Raw genomic sequence first — 17,490 nt, 5'->3', positions numbered from 1 at the left:
AGCAGGTCTCTGTGCGTGCTGACCGGTGGCCCCTGCCTGCACCGAGCCACCCCAGGCCTGTGACTCACAGGGGAGGCGTCGAGTGGGAGCCACCTGCCCCGGCCGGACCCCAGCCCCGCAGGTCCTGCTGTGTGACGTCAGGAACACTTCTCAGGCCTGGCGCGTCCCAGCTGTGTCTCCGGGGGGTGATCCCAGGGCCTCTCTGAGGGGGGTCACCGTGAGGATGAAGCCATCCTGTTGAGCCAGTGCCAAGCCCGCTGCGCAGGGTGCGTGCCGGGTTCAGGAGCTGGGAGCAAGCGTCCCAGAGCGTGTCAGAGCTCGGGGAGGGGCCAGGGGGTCCGTGTGGGCCTTCCCTGGTGGCCTAACGTTGCGATGCACGGCCCCAGTGGAGAGGCCAGTCCTGGAGGGGCCACCGGTGGGCAAGGGGCGGGCTCGGCACACACCCAACCCCAGGGGACGAGGGGGTCTCCCGGCCCGCCTGGGGGCCAGGTGGGGGCGCTGCCGGCTCTGAGGCTCTGGTAAGCACCAGCTACGCCGGGGGAGGGAGCGGCCAGGCTCCCAGGGCGGCCTCCCTCCTGACCTTGGCCTCTGAGCAGGAGCTGCTGCCGGTCCCGCCGGTGTAGCCTCCGCCCGGCAGCGTGGCTGCGGCCTCTCTGAGGGACAGGCTGTCCCCAGAAGCCCCTGCCTCCAGGGCTGCCCCCCAGCAGGTGCCCCGCCCCATGCTAAGGGCTTCCGCCTGCCCGCCGCAGTCCCCGTGACCGACTGAGGAGGTGCCGGGGCCCCGGCTGTGTCGACAGGGCGGTCCCCGAGCTGGGCTTGGTGCCCGGCTATGCTGCATCCGGGGCTCTGCCTTTCCCCGGCCTCCTGCCCCCACCCCTGCTCTGCGCGGCCCGCCTGGCTGCCTGGCGTGGGCGAGACTTCGCGGGCCAGGGAAGGAGCCCGCCGAGGAGCCCTTTGGGTTCTTGGCATCCTCTTGGTCGGGCTCTGTTGATTCAGCAGACATCCAGGCCCACTGGGGTTGCCATGGAAATGCCCGAGCCAGGGCTGCCCGCGGTGGCCCCCTCCCTCCTCATGGTGGCCGCCAGGAGGCACCAGGCCTGGGGAGCCCTCCTGCTCGGAGCACGGGGAGCCCAAATTCCAGCCCCGACCCTGGCACTAACTTGCTGTGTGGCCCTAGGCCAGTCCCAGGGTTGGCCACTGCTACAGGAAGAGGCTGAGGGTACTCCGTGCACCCCCTCCCCACCCCACGGTGGTGGTGGTGGGGATTTTGTTAGAATGTTCCTGCAGGGCCAGCCTGCTGAGGCCATCAGCACCAGCAGAGGGCAGCACGTGCCTAGGAAAGGGCCTTGAGCCGGCTCCATGCCCCTCCTGCCCTGTCACGCTCTGTCCCCTGGCCAGAGGGACGGGCAGGCCAGGTGGAGCGAGGAAATGGGCCTCTGAGAAGCCACCCCGTGTGGGGTTCAGGGCAGCAGGTGCAGGAGGAGGAGCCAGCAGCTACTGACTCTTGGTGACATCCGGAGACAAGATGGAGCCCCTGGACCTGCGTGCAGGCCTCACCAGCTGCCCAGTCCCTGGCCCTGAAGGGCTCAGGTGCAGAGAGGGTCTGCTGAGTGGGGCAGGGTGTGGAGGAACGCAGGGGGGAGGCAGGTGCAGGGCGGGTCCTGTCACTCGCCCCTCTGTGGCCTGGGGCAGTCCCCTCTGTGGACCCTGTTTGCTCTGTGTAGGAAGGGGGTGGGCATTAGTGTTTGCAGCAAACCTGGAGGAGCCTGGTTTGGGAGACCCTGGGCTGATAGAGAACCTCGCTCAGGCTCCTTCTAGCCAGAAAGTTCTCGGAGAGCGACGATCAAACAGGAGTGTTGGGAGCTGGCTGGAGGCCCGGGCCCCACCCGCAGGGCTTCTCGTCCTGGGAGCTGGAACATTCGCGTCTCGGCACCTGGACGACTAACCGCACAGGCGCGTCTGTCTGTCTCTGCAGCTCGGGGCCCTGGTCCACAGTCCCGTCAGCTGTCCCCTGCTTGGCTTCTCCGCGGTCAGCACCTCCCTTCCACAGGGTTACCTCTGGGTGAGTGACCCCCACGCCCACACCACGCCACGCCCACACCCAGCCGGGGATTCTGGCCTCCGCGCGGGAGCAGGGCGGGGGGCACCTGTCCCAGGCAGCTTCATCCTGCAGGGTCTCCCTGGGAAACTCAGGGTGGGAAGTCACCGCCTCATGGGGGCAGCAGAGCCAGGGAGGGGATGGGAGGGCGTGCCTCCTGCACGTGGCCAGGGTGCTGGGAGGGGCATGAGCGGGTGGGTGGGTCACAGGGGTCACAGGGGTCGGGTTGCTAATGCCCACCTCCTGCAGAGATTCCCCCACTTTTTAACCAGCCCCCTCTCCCCAAGATCCTACCGGGCTGGCTTTATTCAAATGAGATGTCCCTGCCCCGCCCCCAGCCCACCCCCGCCCTCCTGGCCCTGGGGTTCCAGCATCACCGTCCGCCCCTTGGCTGTCCCCAGACTGTCCTGCTCATCGCCGTCTCCAGGGGGAGGGGAACTCTAACCTCCCCCTCAGAGCTCGGCCCCACCCCCGACCTGGCCGGTGCTGTGCCTGCTCCTTCATCCCTGCCCGCCCTCCTCCTCCTCCTCCCTCCGTCTGTCCCTCCATCCGTCACGTGTGGAGTGGTCCTACGTGCTAGGCACGGGGAGGAGTGGTGGAGACGGAGCAGGGTGTTTAGAGGGACAGGGCTCCCCCTGTACATCGGCTGGGGCGGGCAGGAGAAGGGAGGCCCCTCTCGTCCAGCACCACTGGCCAGTGGGAGGGCGGGCTGGGCTCCACCTGAGCGCCTCTGTCCCTGTCCCCAGGTCGGAGGAGGGCAGGAGGGCGCCGGCGGGCAGGTGGAGATCTTCTCCCTGAACCGGCCCTCGCCCCGCACCGTCAAGTCCTTCCCGCTGGCCGCTCCCGTGCTCTGCATGGAGTACGTTCCCGAGCCGGAGGAGGAGGAAGAGAGCGGGGATGAGGGGGCGCCGGCGGCCGACCCCTCCGCTGCAGTGCGTCCCACCATCTGCCTCGGGCTGCAGGACGGCAGGTTTGGGCCTAAGGAGGGGGGAGGGGCGCCGTGTGGCGCAGAGCTGGGGGGAGGGGCCATCCCTCCGGGGGAAGGTGGGGACCAGAGACCCCCAGTGTGGGAGCCATAGCCTCGGGCCCCGCACCGTGGCTCGGCGAGTGAGGTGCTGGCCTTGGGGTCAGCCGAATCTGGGTTCGAATCTTGGCTCCCCCACGACCTCGCCGAGTGTCCTGGGCCACCATTTAGCTCTGGAACCTCAGTTTCTCACCTGCTGTGAGTCCAGTCCGCGAGCTGCCATCGGCCCCAGATCCCTGCTGGCTGGGGCAGGGTCCCGGGGCCTTCCCTGGCCAGGAGGTCCCTGCCGGCAGAGGGGTCCTCTCATGTAGGATGCGCCAGAGCCGCAGCCCCCGGGCCCGCGGAGACCTCGTGAAGACCCTGCGCCGGTCCCGCTCCGGCGAGTCTGCGGCCTGGCACTGCCGGGTCCGGTGCACTCTGCGCCCTGTCCTGGGCAGGGAAGGCGGGGCAGGGAGACAGCTGGTTTCCTGAGCACCTACTGGGTGCTGCGTCCTGTGCCTGGGTGGCAGCTTCTCCCCTGCTCCGCTGTCCCCTTCTGAGAGACCAGGGAGGAGCGAAGGCCCCCGCTGCAAGCCCAGCCAGCAGGAGCCGCCCTGAGCGCTGTGACCTGTGGGCCAGGCCTGTGGCCGGGAGCCCAGCCGCGGCCCGGGCCCTCGGGGGCCTGGTGAGCTCCGTTTATTTTGACGCCCAGATAAAATTCTTGTAACATGAAAGTTACCATGTCAGCCATTTTAAAGTGTGCAATCCCGTAGCTTCCAGTGCCCACCGTCTGGTTCCAGAACATTCCCACTACCCCCCAAAAAGCCACTTAGCCATTGCATTGCGTGGTCAGTGCCTTCCCCTCCCGCCACGCCCCTGCCTTCTGCCTCTGGAGTGGTCCGTGGGCGTGGCAGCGTGCGCTCTGTGTGTGTCGGCTGGACCCTGCCCTTGCGTTCCTTTGGTGGCCCTGGGGCGGGCACCGCAGCCCCACTTCGTGGCGAGAGCTGAGGCCCAGCAGCCTGGGGCCAGTCAGCAGCGAGATTCGAACTCTGTGCGGCTCCGCCAACAGCAACCTGGGCACCTTTTGGTGCTGCCCCTGGAGTCCCTGAGTTGTCCTCGCGACAGGAGCCAGGGCGGGTGCCGTCTACGGAAAAGGGAGCTCCTGTGAGATGGAGCCATGGCCTGGCCACCCAGCTGGGCGCGCGGGGCGGCGGGGGAGCTCCGGGAGTCACCGCGGCCTCCGCCTCTGCCCACAGCATCCTGCTCTATGGCAGCGTGGACACCGGCACCCAGTGCCTGGCGACCTGCAAGAGCCCCGGCCTGCAGCCCGTGCTCTGCCTGCGCCACAGCCCCTGCCACCTGCTCGCTGGCCTGCAGGACGGGACCCTGGCCGCCTACCCTCGGAGCAGTGGTGAGGCGGGGCGGGGGCGGGCGCCCGGGCGGGGGCGGGCGTGGGCGCAGGCGGCGGCGGGGGTCTCCGTGCAAACCTGCACAGCAGTCCCAGCTGAGCACTGAAGCTGCTGGCCAGGAGACTGCGGGGGGTGGGGTGGGGGGTGGGGGTGGGGGCTGTCCCTCCCCACCCTGCCCCAGGGGCAGGGCCTGTCCCGGAACCTCTTAGTGTCCCTTAGTGAGAGCTTCTTGTCTGGGAGCCTCGGGCTTCCCTTCTGTAAAATGGGCGTGATAGCAGCACCCACCCCCGGGGCCCCAGGGCCTCAGCAGCTCCCTGGAGGCCAGCGAGCGCAGGGCGGGGCATCCTGTGTCCCCAGTGGATGCCTGCAGCCACGCCCTGCCCCTTTCCCGAGCCGAAAGAACCTGCGTTGTCTTCACTCTCGCTTGAGGCCGCTCTGTGGGCCTGAGGCTGAGACCCGGGGTGGGGCGTGGCGCGCACACACACAGCCGTGTGAGTGGCTCCTGGTGGTCCCGGTGCCCTCACGGCACACGCAGCCTCCAGCAGGGGAGGAGGCCTGAGCTGCCTGTGCGGCCGCCCAGGGGGCAGCTGGGCCTGTCAGCCACGCTGGTGGGCACAGCTCCCGCCCGCCCGCCCGCCCTGCACGTGCGTTGCGGGGTTTTAAATGGATATTTGCACTGAGCCTTTTTTTTTTTTTTTTTTTTTGCCACTCGGCACTGTGTTGGTATTTTTAATTAGCTCTTGATAAGGCATTTATAGTTTTTAATTAAAGGGGGAAGAAGGAGGGAAAAAACCGCTCTCGCCGTCAGACGGAACGTGCGAGTAGATGTAGCCCGGGCTCAGGTGTGGGGAGCCGGAGGCGGGGGCTGCTTCTGCCCCCGCCCCCAGCACCCCCAGGCCCTCACAGCCCCGGCCAGGTCGCCTGTGGCCCTTGCTCCTGGTTCCCGCTCATCGGCTCGGGCGCTGGGTTGGGAGGTGACCACTGGGCTCCTGGCAGTGTCTCCCATCGTCCCCAGCTGTCCCCTGTGCTGTTTGGGGCCCCACTTCCCGACCTGAGGAGCGTCGGTCACTCGGGCCTGGGGTCGCCAGGGTGATGTCATCCTCACTAACGACACCCGCAGTGGCCGGTTTCCAGGGCAGGCCAGGTCTGAGGCGGGGAGTTCGGACTCAGCGTGTGGGTCTGGGGACACAGTTCCACCCAGCGTGGGGTGTCAGGACCTGAGAGCCCCTGGGGACCCCTGAGCCCCCCGCCCTCGCCATCCTGCTGGGAGGGGACTGCCTGGGTGGGGCCTCGGCTCGTCCCAGCAGAGCTGGAGCTCGGGCTTGGGGGGGGGGACGCCCCCAGGCCTGGGGAGGCCTTTCAGACACCTGCCCCGATCATGCTGCGCACCCACTAGCGCCGTGCATACGGTGGTGTGCGAAACATGGCTCCTGCCCCGGCAGATGATAGGGGGAGCCTCACGTTCTCTGCCGCGCGGGGGGCCTGGGCGGGGGGCCTGGGCGGAGGCCTGGGCGGGGGGCTGGCGAGGGCCTCCCCAGCAGGGCCATCCTGGAGCTCAGAGTGGTGGGAGCAGGGCCCAGGCAGGCGAGGAGGTGCTTGGGAGAGGGGACAGCAGGTACAGAGGCCGGGGCAGGAGAGTGGTGGAGGCAGTGAGGACCCCAGAGGGGCACGGGGCACCCCGGCCAGGTCTGGGCCAGAGCGACTCCCTGGCTGTCCCATTGGCTGTGGCCTCCCACCGGGGGCCCCTCCCCCTCTCCCCACAGTGTCCTTCAGAGGCCACATGGGATCAGGGCGGGGGAGGGGGAGGGGGAGGGCATCTCCTTGTCACCCTTCGCCCGGGCCCTGTGTGGCTGCTTCTGGGTTCAGAAAGTGGCCTGTGACCTGCGGGGGGCTGGCATCAGTGTTGCTGTCCCCGGATTCTCCCAGGTCTCAGACACCGCCTGGGTCCCCGCCCCACCGCAGCTGCTCCACTCCCCGGTCCACCGCCAGGCTCTGGTGCCCCCTGCTGGCCTGAAAGCAGGGATTGCAAGGGTTTGCCGGGTTTGCCGGGGGCCATGCCCAGGTAAGACCGCCTTCCTGGCCCGCACTGGGCTCCTGGCCCGACGTGGTGAGCAGAACAGAAGCCCACCTGGGGAGCTGGCTCTGCCCTGAGAACCTGTGTGCAGAACGCCCGACGGTCGGCCTGTGGGTCCCCACATTGGTGGGCCCCGGGGAGCCTGGACTGCAGAGCCGAGGGGTCGAGTCCAGCCTGCAGCCGACAGACAGGGAAGTGCGGCCGGGGGCGCATGGCCGAGGGCCCTGCTGCCTGCGGGAGCCTCTGCTCATCTGCATTCATTCATTCACTCACTCAGCAAATACACATCGAGCGCCTGGGCTGAGCCAGGCGGCCCCACCTGGGTGCTGTCCTGTCCCCGCCCCTGCCCCCGCCCCCGCCCCCTCTGCTGCCTTGCCAGGGCCTGGGTGGGGGCAGGAATGTGGGTCAGGGTCACCCTGTTGAGGAGGCAGATGGCATCAGGGATGAGGGGATGGGCTGGGATCGAGGCCCTGCCGTGGGATGGCTCCATGGGCCTCTGAGCCTCCGTTTGCTTACCTGTGAAATGGGCATGCCTAGAATTTTGTGGGGGTCGCGTGTGCTGATCCTGGGGTACCACTGTGACTGCTGCCTCTCATCATTACCCGCCTCGGTGACGACTCTCCCTCTGTCGGCCTCCAGGGGGACCAGGAGGAGTGGGCCACTGGCCCCCGTGGGGTACCCGGGGGGAGTGGGCCGCCGGCCTCCGGGGAGGGGGACCTGTGGTGGCCTCCTGAGCAGGCTGTCACACGGGGGCGGGGCTGTGTGTGTGAGCTGTGTCCTGGCACGTGCACACTCACCACAGCCCCTGGAGGAGGGGGGTGGACATGGGCAGGGAGGCCCCAGCCCCCAGCAGGACGCACAGTGGCTGCGTTTCTGGCCTCGGAGCCACGGCGCGGCGCGGAGGGCCGGCAGGAACCGTGGACAGACGTCTGCCCCCGTGCGGTGCTCCTGGGGAAACCCAGGGCCAGCGAGAGGAAGCCTCTTCCCCCTTTAACTACTGATTTATTTATTTGAAAGAGCAAGAGAGAGAGAGACAGACACAGATAGACATCTTCCAGCTGCTGGTTCACTTCCCAAATGGCTGCCACCATCAGGGCTGTAGCAGGCCGAAGCCAGGAGCCAGGAGATCCCTCCAGGTCTCACACACGGGTGGCAGGGTCCAATACTTGGGCATCGTCCGCTGCTCTCCCAGGCGCGTTAGCAGGGAGCTGGCTCGGAAGTGGAGCCGCTGGGCTGCCACTGGTGCTCCACGTGGGATGCCGGCGCTGCGGGCGGCTGCTTAGCCCACCACGCCATGACACTGGCCGCAGGGGAAGCCGCTCTGCCAGGGCCCCCGACCTCATCAAGGCCACCTGCCCCGAGTCCCTCGGCTCTCACGGCACCGGCGTCATTCAGGTTTCTCCTGGTTCATCTTCTGTCCCGGCGTCTGGCCTTCGTGGGGGATTCCGGAGACTCCCAGCTCGCGGCAGTGGAGGGGGCGCCGTCCGTGGGGTCCTCTGTGACCCCATCTCCCGGCCTTCCTGTCTGTCTCTTCCCTGGGCCAGCTCCAGCTTCTGGCCACGAACACTGCTCACCTCCGGCCACTGGGGGGCGCTCGGAGGCCGGCGTTTCTGCGGCTGCCGGGTCCTGGTGGGGGCCCTGTGCTCCTGGATGCCAGTCCCGGCTACGGGGCCCTCAGGAACCTGCGGAGGCAGCAGGGGCGAGGAGGCGAGCACCAGTCTCCAGGGAGGCGTTCCAGTCCTGCCCGGCCCCGCGCCCCTCGCGTGCCCCCGCGCGGGTTCTGAGCTCCCAGCTGCTGCCTCTGTGTGGTTGGATGCCAGTGACAGCAGCCGGCGAGGACCCAGCGCTCACGGACCCCTCGGGAGCTCAGTGACTCAGGGTGGTCTCAGAAACTCCTCGGGTCTCTGCGACCTTGGTCAAAAAACAGGAGCAGGGCCAGCGCTGTGGCGTAGCCAGTAAAGCCACTGCCTGTGCCGCCGGCATCCCATATGGGCACCGGTTCAAGTCCCAGCTGCTCCACTTCCGACCCAGCTCCCTGCCAATGCACCTGGCGGAAGATGGCCCAAGTGCTGGGGCCCTGCACCACGTGGGAGGGCAGGGATGGAGTTCCTGGCTCCTGGCTTTGTCCTGCTCAGCTCAGAGTTGTGGCCATTTGGGGAGTGAATCAGCAGATGGAAGACCTCTCTCTCTCTCTCTCTCTCTCTCTCTCTCTCTCTCTCTCTACACACACACCTTCTCTCTGTAACTCTGCCTTTCAAATAAGTAGATCTTTTAAAAACACTAAGCAGGAAAACAGTGTCCTGACAGCACCTTAAGGAAAAAATTCTCAAAAGCCAGTCCCTGGTGCAGGGCGTGGGCAGCACGTGGCAGCAGCTGTCACAGCTCCGCCTGCGGGCTCAGCCCCAGGCTGGACGTTCTGCTGGACTTCATGGACGCCCCGCGGCCTCCCAGAGCTGGAGGTGGCTTATCACGCCCATTTTACAGATGAGCAAGCTGAGGTTCAGCGAGGTGAGAGTCCCCGGCCATGGTCATGCAGTCAAGGACTGCAGGGCTGCCCTGGCCCAGCCTGCTCCCCACAGCCACGCTCATGGCCTGGAAAGGGCCCATGGTGGGCGTGGACCCTCAGCTGCCGGGGCTTAGCTGAGCTGGCAGCCTGCTTGCTTAAACAGGGCACAAGGGGACCTGGCGTGAGGTGGGGGCAGGGCACAAGGAGAGGAAAACTGGGCCCAGGCCTCTCGGCGACGGGGCGGGGGGCTCACGTCTGGCCCAGCTCCCCCCCCCCCACACACACACCCAGGTCAGGTGGTGGCAGCTTCCGCCATGTGCCCTGGTGGCCTCTCCAGCTTTGGTGACAGCTCTCCCCCGCCCCGGCTCCACCAGCAGCCGCTCTGCTCTGCACTCCCGCTGGGGCTCTGCCGCCACACCCCAGGCCCTGAGGCCTGCCCTCTGGGGGGGGGGGCCCACTGCCCGGGCTGCCCCAGGCCAGGCCCCAGCTTCCTCCCCAGCCCCCCCCCCCCACGCACCTGGCCCCTGGTGGGACTGAACACACGCTGGGCGCCTGGAGGTGGGTGTCAGGTGGGCCAGGTCCTTCTGTGTGGTGTCACAGCCTCAGGTGGGGTGAGAGCTTAGCACAGTGGAAGTGCCTCGAGCCGCAGGAAGGTCGTTCAAGGTCGAGATTCAGTCTGGTGAGCCGCAGTGTCGGGAGGGCCCCCAGAGACAGTCTTGTTGGCTTCGCACCTCCCATTTTGCGGGTGGGGAAACTGAGGCCTTGAGAAGGGGCGGGTGCTCTCCGGGTCCTTCGGGGGCTGGCGGCAGAACAGGCCCAGAGCCCACGTTTCTCAACTCTGCCTCCAGGGCGTTCTCTGCCATACCACGCTGCCTCCTTGGCGGGGCCTGGTGTGGGTGTCGCCTCTCCTGAGAAGCCCCCCTGGATTTCCCCCCGTGCAGCATTAGCTCCTCCTGTGTCAGCAGATCTCAAGATCCCCTGTGCGCATGCCCGCTAGTGCCGGCCACCTTGTGCGGTCACTCGATGAGCCCGTGGGTTGTTTTACCAGTGGAGTTTCCTTGAAGGCAGGACCTGTGTCTGCTTTGTCTCTGTTTCCCTGGGCGGCAGTAGGTGTGGACAGAGCTGAGCGAATGGGAGGGGAAGGGGAGGGAGGAGTTGGCGAGTGTGGCCTCGGTGCTGGGGGCGGAGGGGAGCGGCCACCATGGGGAGGGGTGTGTGGAGCCCGGCGGGGCCCCTGCTAACCTGCCTCCGTCCTCTGCCTGCAGGAGGCGCCCTGTGGGACCTGGAGAGCCCTCCCACGTGCCTGACTGTGGGCCCCGGGCCCATCCGCACCCTGCTGAGCCTGGGGGACGCCGTGTGGGCCAGCTGTGGGGCCCGGGTCACCGTCCTGGACGCCAGCAGCCTGCAGACCCAGGTACTGACCCCGTCCGCGGGCCCTCAGCCTGGGCTCCCGGCTGCATCTTGGGGGCCTGTGTGCCCCACGCCGGGTGCTTATGGGCTGTGTTGCCATGACTCAGTGCTGGGGGCCACACCGGGACGCGATTTTATCAGGAGCCCAGCCTGCTGGCCTGCGGGCCTGCGCCGAGACCGTATGGCCTCTTCCTCCCATCGGGGGTTCGGAGGGGACATTGGAGCCAGACAGCAGGGAAGCCGAGGGGGCTCAGCTCCCTGCTGGGCTCTGACCTCTGACCTACTGTACTGTTGGGAGGGGGCGGGTCCTGACCACCTGGGCTGGGGTCTCTGTCCCGGGACTGGCACCCTAGACTTGGATGCACGCGGTTCCGCAGAGCTGTGGAAGTGGCCCGTGTGGACGTGGCATCTTGGAGGCTGGGTTCTTTCAGATGCACAGAGGTGGAGGCCGCTGGGGCCCTGTGTTGCCCCCTCACGAGCACTGCCCGTGCCTCGGCCCCGGGACCAGGGCCTGGCCCTGCAGGCTGCTCCCTGCCTGGGCCTGGGCCTGAGGGCACCACTCACCCGCCTCTCCGTGCCCCGCCCACAGCCCCTCCCACGGTGCCGCCTCTTGGGAGACTTGGGCGTGGCTCTGGGCCTCGATGCACTGGCGTTTGCCGGCACCACTGTGTCTGGGTCATGAATTTGGCGGTGCGTGGCCGCGGGTTGGCGCGTGGCCGTGGGTCGGAACTGGCTGGCTCCCCAGGAGTGCTTCCTGTTGGCCCTGGCCCATGTGGCTATGAAGCAGCTGCCCACGAGCCCGGCGGGAGCACCGGCGCTGTCCTGCGATGGGCGGGGCACAGCTGCTCAGGGCTTCCGTCTTCCCCTGATAAGTGGGGAAACTGAGGCATAGGCAGCTGCAGTGGGCCGGGGGCCGCGGCCATCCCTCTGCCAGCTTGCTGTCCTGGTTTGGCCGGAGCACAGAGGTGCCGTCTCAGGAGCCGTGCCCTGCGCTGTGTGCGGTTCAGCTCCCCGGCTGCCAGGCTGTCTGCGAGGGAAGAAGGGGCCCCGTCGTGTCAGTCGGGGTTCAGCAGACGGGGCCCAGTGTGTGCACGCACGCACGCTTGCCGAGGGGTGTGCAGGCGCTCTTGGCTTGCGATGGGAGCCATCCTAAGTTGCAAGTGCCTGAGGCCACCGGCCTCCCACACCTCCCGGCTCAGCCCCACGTGGCCCCAGGTGGGAGCCGCTGCAGCGGATGCCTGTTCTGTGTGTGCGTGTACGCGCGTGCGCGTGCGCGTGTGAGGACTCTCCGGGGTGGAACTGCCCCAGGCTGAGCCCCCACACCAGCCGAAGGAGGTTGTTACTAAGAGTCCACCTTGTGGTTAGGGAGGCGCCGTGGTCGGCAAGCCGGGGCCTGACGGTGTGATCCCTTCTGAGGACGGAAGCCCGGGAACCGCAGGCACCCACGGTGCAAGTTCCAGTGGGAAAGTGGGCAGCCCGAGAGCCCGAGAGCCCGAGAGCCAGTCCGGTTTCCTGGGCGGGGGAGAGCGCTCACGTCCCAGCCCCAGGGAAGGCAGACGGAGAGAACAGGTGCACCCTTCCTGGCCACGCGCACGGCGAGGGCCCTCTGCTGTCCCTAGGCCTCCAGTCTCGTCCGGACACACCCAGCATCCCCTCCCACATCTGGGCGTCGTGGACCAGTCGGGTGGGCCGGGAACGCGGCCACCCGGAGCGAGATGAGATGTCTGCTCAGCGGGGAGGGGTTGCCGAAGCCCCTCCCAGCAGGGGTGGGAGGCAGCGCTGGGGTTTGAGCTAGGATTGTCCTCTGGGGAGAAGAGGGCCGGGCCGTGTGTCCTGCAGGCTGCCCCCTTGGGGCTGCCTGAGACCTGTGACCTCCTCGTGCCTCTGGGCTAGGCTGGTTGGCGTGGGCTGTGGGGAGGGGCCAGGGAGTCACCCCAGCGTCTCAATGTTTGAGTCCCGTTTCTCCTGGGGGGGTAGCCCTGGTTCACTTTGGGGGGCTTCCCGGAAACCCCCAGCCCTGCCTTGTCATTTGCCTCCCAGGGCCTCGCCTCGGCCTCCGAGGTTGTGGGGAGGGGGAGGCGGAGGCTGAGCCACTTTCCCAGGTTCCTCAGGGACACAACCTGCCTGGGTCTCAGATCATTTGACGAGAAGGGTGGTGCTCAGTCTGCCCCCAGCGGCCCCCTCCCCAAGGGCGTCCCACAAGTGACTCAGCGGGGGAGCAGAGGTGTTCAGTCTGCAGCCACAGGACAGGGCGTCTGTGGGGCGGGGACAGCAGACCCGGCCGGCCCTGCCCTTGGGAGCCCCCAGCGTCTGCCCCTGTTGGGGAGGTGGGCCTGAGGCAGGAGGAAGGGGAACAGAGCAGATGGGAAGGGGAGTCCGGATGTCCTCAGGGCTGTGCGTGGTGGGGGGGACAGCTGGGAGACGTGGGAGGCAGGGGTGCCCTGGAGGGTGGTCTCCAGGGAAGGGGCTTCAGGGGAGGGGTCCGCAGGCCCGGAGAGGCTTGCTGACCACAGCCACGGGCAGAGGCTGCCCACGCTTGGGGAGAGTGTGAGCAGTAGGGCCCACCCGGCTCCCAGCAGGTGCCCTGGAGACGTTTGAGGGAGGAAGAAGGGGAGGCAAAGGCGGCCACGCCCCCACCCTTACCCTGGCCACGCCCACTCGGGTGACCAAGGCTCTGCCCCGCCCCTCGGTGCAACCTGGGACAGGTACTGAGCCCTGTCGGCCTCCGTCCCTTCACCTGCGGGATCGGATGCTATGAGTACCATGGAGAGTTCCCCGGGGGTGGGGCGCGAGAGGGATGTTCCGGAGAAGGGCTGCCTCCGAGAGCCCACCTGACCTGTAGCTGGTTTGGGAAAGTCAGGTGGGGGGCGGGGGGCACCACCCCCGCCTCGCAGCCCCTGCCCGGTTCCCTGGAAGAAAGGCCCCGGGGTGCGGGGCGCTCAGGTGGGCAGAGGGACACACAGGGCCCAGGTGGCCCTGCCTGGCCCTCGCCAGCCACGCCCATGCAGCCCCAGCGGCCACCAGGCTCCAGCTCCTAGGATTGAAGGTTAGTTCCGGACCAGCTCTTGAGGGAGGGTCAGTATTGCCTTTCACCCACTCTGCAGACCGTGGGGGAGGGGGAGGCGGTGGCCAGGGACCCCGCGCCCCAGGCGCAGCCAGAGGGATTGAGAAGTTTCTGCAGCAGGAGGCTCCCCTTCCAAGGGGCTGAGCGCCCTGCGTGTTTAGCTGAGCCGCGCTCCGCCTGCTGTGCTGCAGGGGCTCTCGAAGTGGCTCCGCCAGTGACCGCCCAGCCTGCTCCGGGCCCGCCACTCATTGCGGGGTCTGGAGGAGCCGGCCGGGCACGGGGCTGCCGTCGCTCACTGGCCGGGCCCGGGGCTGCCGTCGGTCACTCACTTCCGGTCGCGGAGCCGTGTGCGCGCCTGGGCTCTGCACCTGCAGGGAGGGCTGGGCCTTGGCTGTGATGCCCACCGTGAACAGCCTTGCGCCGTGAGCAGCGCCACGCGGAGCAGGGCCTCCCCCAGCTTGGACAGCGCCATGGGGGGCTTTGGGAGACCTAGAGCCGGTCCCTGCTCTGGGCCTGGAGGCCCGCGCGTGTGCCGTAGGCTGAGGCTGTGGCCAGTGTGCCCAGGCCCCACAGTGAAGACCTCCGGGTTGATCCAGGCCTTGTGCCCATCCCAAGGAGCCTCTTCCGACCCCTCCCTCCCTGGGAGGTCATAATAGCCTGCCCGTACCCAGTGCTTCATGGAGGGAGGCCTGGGTGAACGCGTTTACTGCCCAAGGCGCCCTGCAAGAGGAGGAGAGGGGAAGGAAACGGGCACAGAGAGGGTAAGTCCCCACCCGAGGTCACACAGCCAGGGAGAGGCGGAGCTGGGATTTGAGTGGCGAGCTCTGTGCCCGCTGGCCCGGCAGGCAGGAGGCCCAGCCTCCGTCTTCTGTTCTGGGGAGCCCCCGTTTGTTACCACCTGCGGGGCGTCTGGCCCAGGCATCGCCTCTGTGTCTTGCTCACTGCAGGCACAGGGTACGTGTCGTGCCCTGGCAGGAGGACAGGGTGCTGGGTGGTTCCTGGTCCCAGGGCCCCGAGTGTAAGGTGCTGCGGTGGGGGGGGGGGATCGGGGTCCTGTCTGGAGAGACACTCAGGGCTGTCAGCCTGGGCCCAGCGTGGTGAGGCCCGGGAGGGGACAAGTGCAGGTGTCGCGGGGACCCAGGGGAGGAGAAGGGGGTGCCAGCCCCGGCTGGAGGCAGGGGTGGAGGAGGAAGGGCAGTGGGTGTGGCAGAGGGGGAAGTGGCATGAGGAGCTGAGTCCAGTCTGTGCTCGTGCCACGTCCTCCTGGGAGGAGGGGCTCTGGGCTGGCACTGGCCCCCGCAGGCCCACTTGGCTCCCCCAGGCCCATTTGGCCCCCGCTGCCTCTGCCCAGCTGGCCCCGCCCAGTCGGGCGCCCTGACCTTGCTCGTCCCGTCGCCCGCGGAGCTGACGCCTGGTCTGTCCTGCGGTTTTACGCTCACCCACTGCTCGTTGGGCTCCTTGATCCCTGCGGAGGCAGAGCGAGGCTGTTAAATAATAATGTCGCTCACCAGGGCCTGTGTCAACACCGCATCGTCCCTGTTCATTATCCCCGTCGCCACCTTCAAAGCCTAATCCAGTCGTCTGGAGTTCATTTGCACCGATCGCTCGAGGGGGAAGCCGCCGCGGGAGATGGCTGCATCTTAATTTAGAGAAACTTCGCGGGGGCAGGCTGGCAGGAGGCCCGCTGCGCTCAGGGTGCCAGCTGCCCAGCTGCGGTGCTTGGGGTGCAGGGCAAGCTGCTCCCCCGGCACCCCGGTCCCTGGGAGGGAGGGGGGAGGGGCGGTAGAGTCCCGGCCGGGCTGTGCCATGGGATGCTCGCGAGCCAGGAGCCATCAGCTCGGCCCATTTTACGGGTGAGCAGGTGGACGTGCAGGCCACAGCTGTGCTGGCCCCCAGCTGGTCTCGAAGGCACGTGCTCCATCCACCAGCAGACCCGGGCCCCTGCCTGCGGCTTGTGCCGGCAATGCTGTTCCCGTTGCGTGCGGCTCCTTCTCCATCTCTGAGGCCTCCGCTTAACCCCTTCAGCCGCATCAGCCCTGCCCTCACTGCATCAGCCTGGCTTTTGTCATCACAGCACTGGTGCTCCGAGATGTTGTCTGTCTTACCCCTGGTGGGCCACGTGTGTGAGCAGGCCCTGGCCTGCGTCCCAGGCCGGGCACCCTCCTCCTTCCCCGAGGAGCCGCCTCTGGAGGGCACTCGTGGGGCACGGGAGTGAGTGCTCTCTGAGTTGGGGGAGGCTTGGGCGCTCTGGGGCCGCCTGGGGCCGTGTCCTAGGAGGACTGTGCCTTCCAGGAGGTGGGTGGGGGGGAGGCCACACCAGGAGAAGGTGGGAAGGGCTTAGGCATGGCTCTTGTCTGCTTCAGGCAGGGACAGGGTACAGAGGGACAGCTGTATCATTGGAGGGCCCAGTCGCACCTCTTGATGGCCCAAAGCGGCCTTGCTGTGTTTCCATGGCAACCCTTCCCCCAGGGCTCAGCCCTAGCGAGGTTGCAGAAGCATGGGCCCGGGGATGAGGCTCTCGGCCCTGTCTGGAGTCCATGGAACTGGGGGCAAGGGTGCGGCCCCAGCTGCCACTGGCTGTTGGGGGAGGGCTAACCTGGGCACCTCCTCTTCCATTAGACCCTGGCTCCGCCATCCTCAGAGAAGCCTGTCGGGGCCGTACACGGGGTCTCCCCCTGTGAGCGTGGCCATAGTTCACGCCACAACCCTGTGCTGGTGTCCTGGGGCCAGTTATGGGGCGGACAGGATTAACCAGACCGAAGCTGGCTGGCTCCCCTGTGCCGTGGCGTCTGTGGCTGTGAACCCAGCAGGTTCTCAGAAAGGAGCTGTTCAGGCCAGCAGGGCAGCCCTGGGGCAGCGGGGCCAGGGCCACGGCTGTGCTGTTTCCCTCAGCGGGAGGAGGAAGTGGGCAGGGGCCCTGCAGAGCAGTTAGTGGAGGGCTTGATTGTAACCGTGGCGGCCAAAGCGCCTGCCCTGTGGCCAACTCCGGTGCCTCCGGCCGGCGCCTGACACGGCCTCTGGTACGGGACTGCTGCTTTTGGTCACTAAGTGCGACAGGGAAGAAACTTCTGGACACCAGCAGCCCCTCGAGTTTCCCCGCCCCCCCATGCGTACCCCCCCACACCCTTAATTTTCACATTTAGTGCACAAACTCAGTTTGCATGTATTAGCTGTTGTAAATCTATCACGGCAGTGTGACACGGCATGAATAATGCATCACAGGGCTGTATTAGTTTTCTGTCTCCTGTCTTATTTATGACACGAAACGGGTGGGAATTTGCAAAAGCGGAATCCGGGCGCAGGGCTTCTTGGGTAATGGTATGCAAATTGGCATGAGGGCAGTAAGTGCCCGGCTGAAGCCAGGAGCCTGGAACTCCGTCCGGGTCTCCCATGGGGGCGGCAGGGACCCAAGCACTTGGGCCATCCTCTACCACCTTCCCAGGCACACTGGCAGGGAGCTGGATTGGAAGCAGAGGAGCCAGACAGGAACCGCTAGGCCCAGACGGGTGCCAGAGTCCCAGGTGTCAGCCTAACTCGCCGCGCCCCCCAGCGCCCACCTTAGCAGGAAGCCCCGCCCCTCTTCCCATTTGGTGAACTCTTACTGGTCGCTTGGACTCCCCGCCTCCCACCAGTTCCCTGCGGGCGTCTCCTGTGGTCCCCAGAGTCCTCGCTGCTCCTGGGCCGGGCTCTGAGCGGCTTCCCTGCAGCCACGTGGCGTGGGCCGTGCCCCGCGAGGTTTGCTGTGTGAGCCATTGAGACCCGATGAAGGGGAAGGGGCGAGCACGGGCCAGCAGTCGGCGGGGAACGGGAAGCCACTCCCCGTGGGCTGTATGTATTAAACTCCTGCTGGGTGCTGGGGCCCAGCCGGAGCCCGGTTTGGGGCTTTGTTTTCTGGATGCTGACTGTATTCAGAGCAGTGACCCCCG

General features: G+C 67.3%; 1 protein-coding gene across 11 annotated transcripts in view; it reads left to right on the top strand.

Moving 5' to 3' along the window:
* ARHGEF10L (Rho guanine nucleotide exchange factor 10 like) overlaps positions 1 to 17,490 on the top strand; it is a 149,766-nt gene that overhangs the window by 116,626 nt on the left and 15,650 nt on the right. For all 11 annotated transcript variants that reach the window (XM_089299256.1, XM_089299257.1, XM_089299255.1 and 8 more), the window contains 4 exons: positions 1,976 to 2,062; positions 2,845 to 3,068; positions 4,358 to 4,512; positions 10,356 to 10,504. In XM_089299256.1, the coding sequence (XP_089155382.1) occupies positions 1,976 to 2,062; positions 2,845 to 3,068; positions 4,358 to 4,512; positions 10,356 to 10,504 (615 nt within the window). The remainder of the gene's footprint in view (positions 1 to 1,975; positions 2,063 to 2,844; positions 3,069 to 4,357; positions 4,513 to 10,355; positions 10,505 to 17,490) is intronic.

This window comes from Oryctolagus cuniculus, chromosome 7 (assembly GCF_051225735.1).
Source record: "Oryctolagus cuniculus isolate XC-2025 breed Fujian yellow rabbit chromosome 7, ASM5122573v1, whole genome shotgun sequence".
In the NCBI taxonomy this organism is placed as follows: domain Eukaryota; kingdom Metazoa; phylum Chordata; class Mammalia; order Lagomorpha; family Leporidae; genus Oryctolagus; species Oryctolagus cuniculus.
The sequence above is the reverse complement of the archived record's forward strand: the minus strand, read 5'-3'. Positions and strand labels throughout refer to the sequence as shown.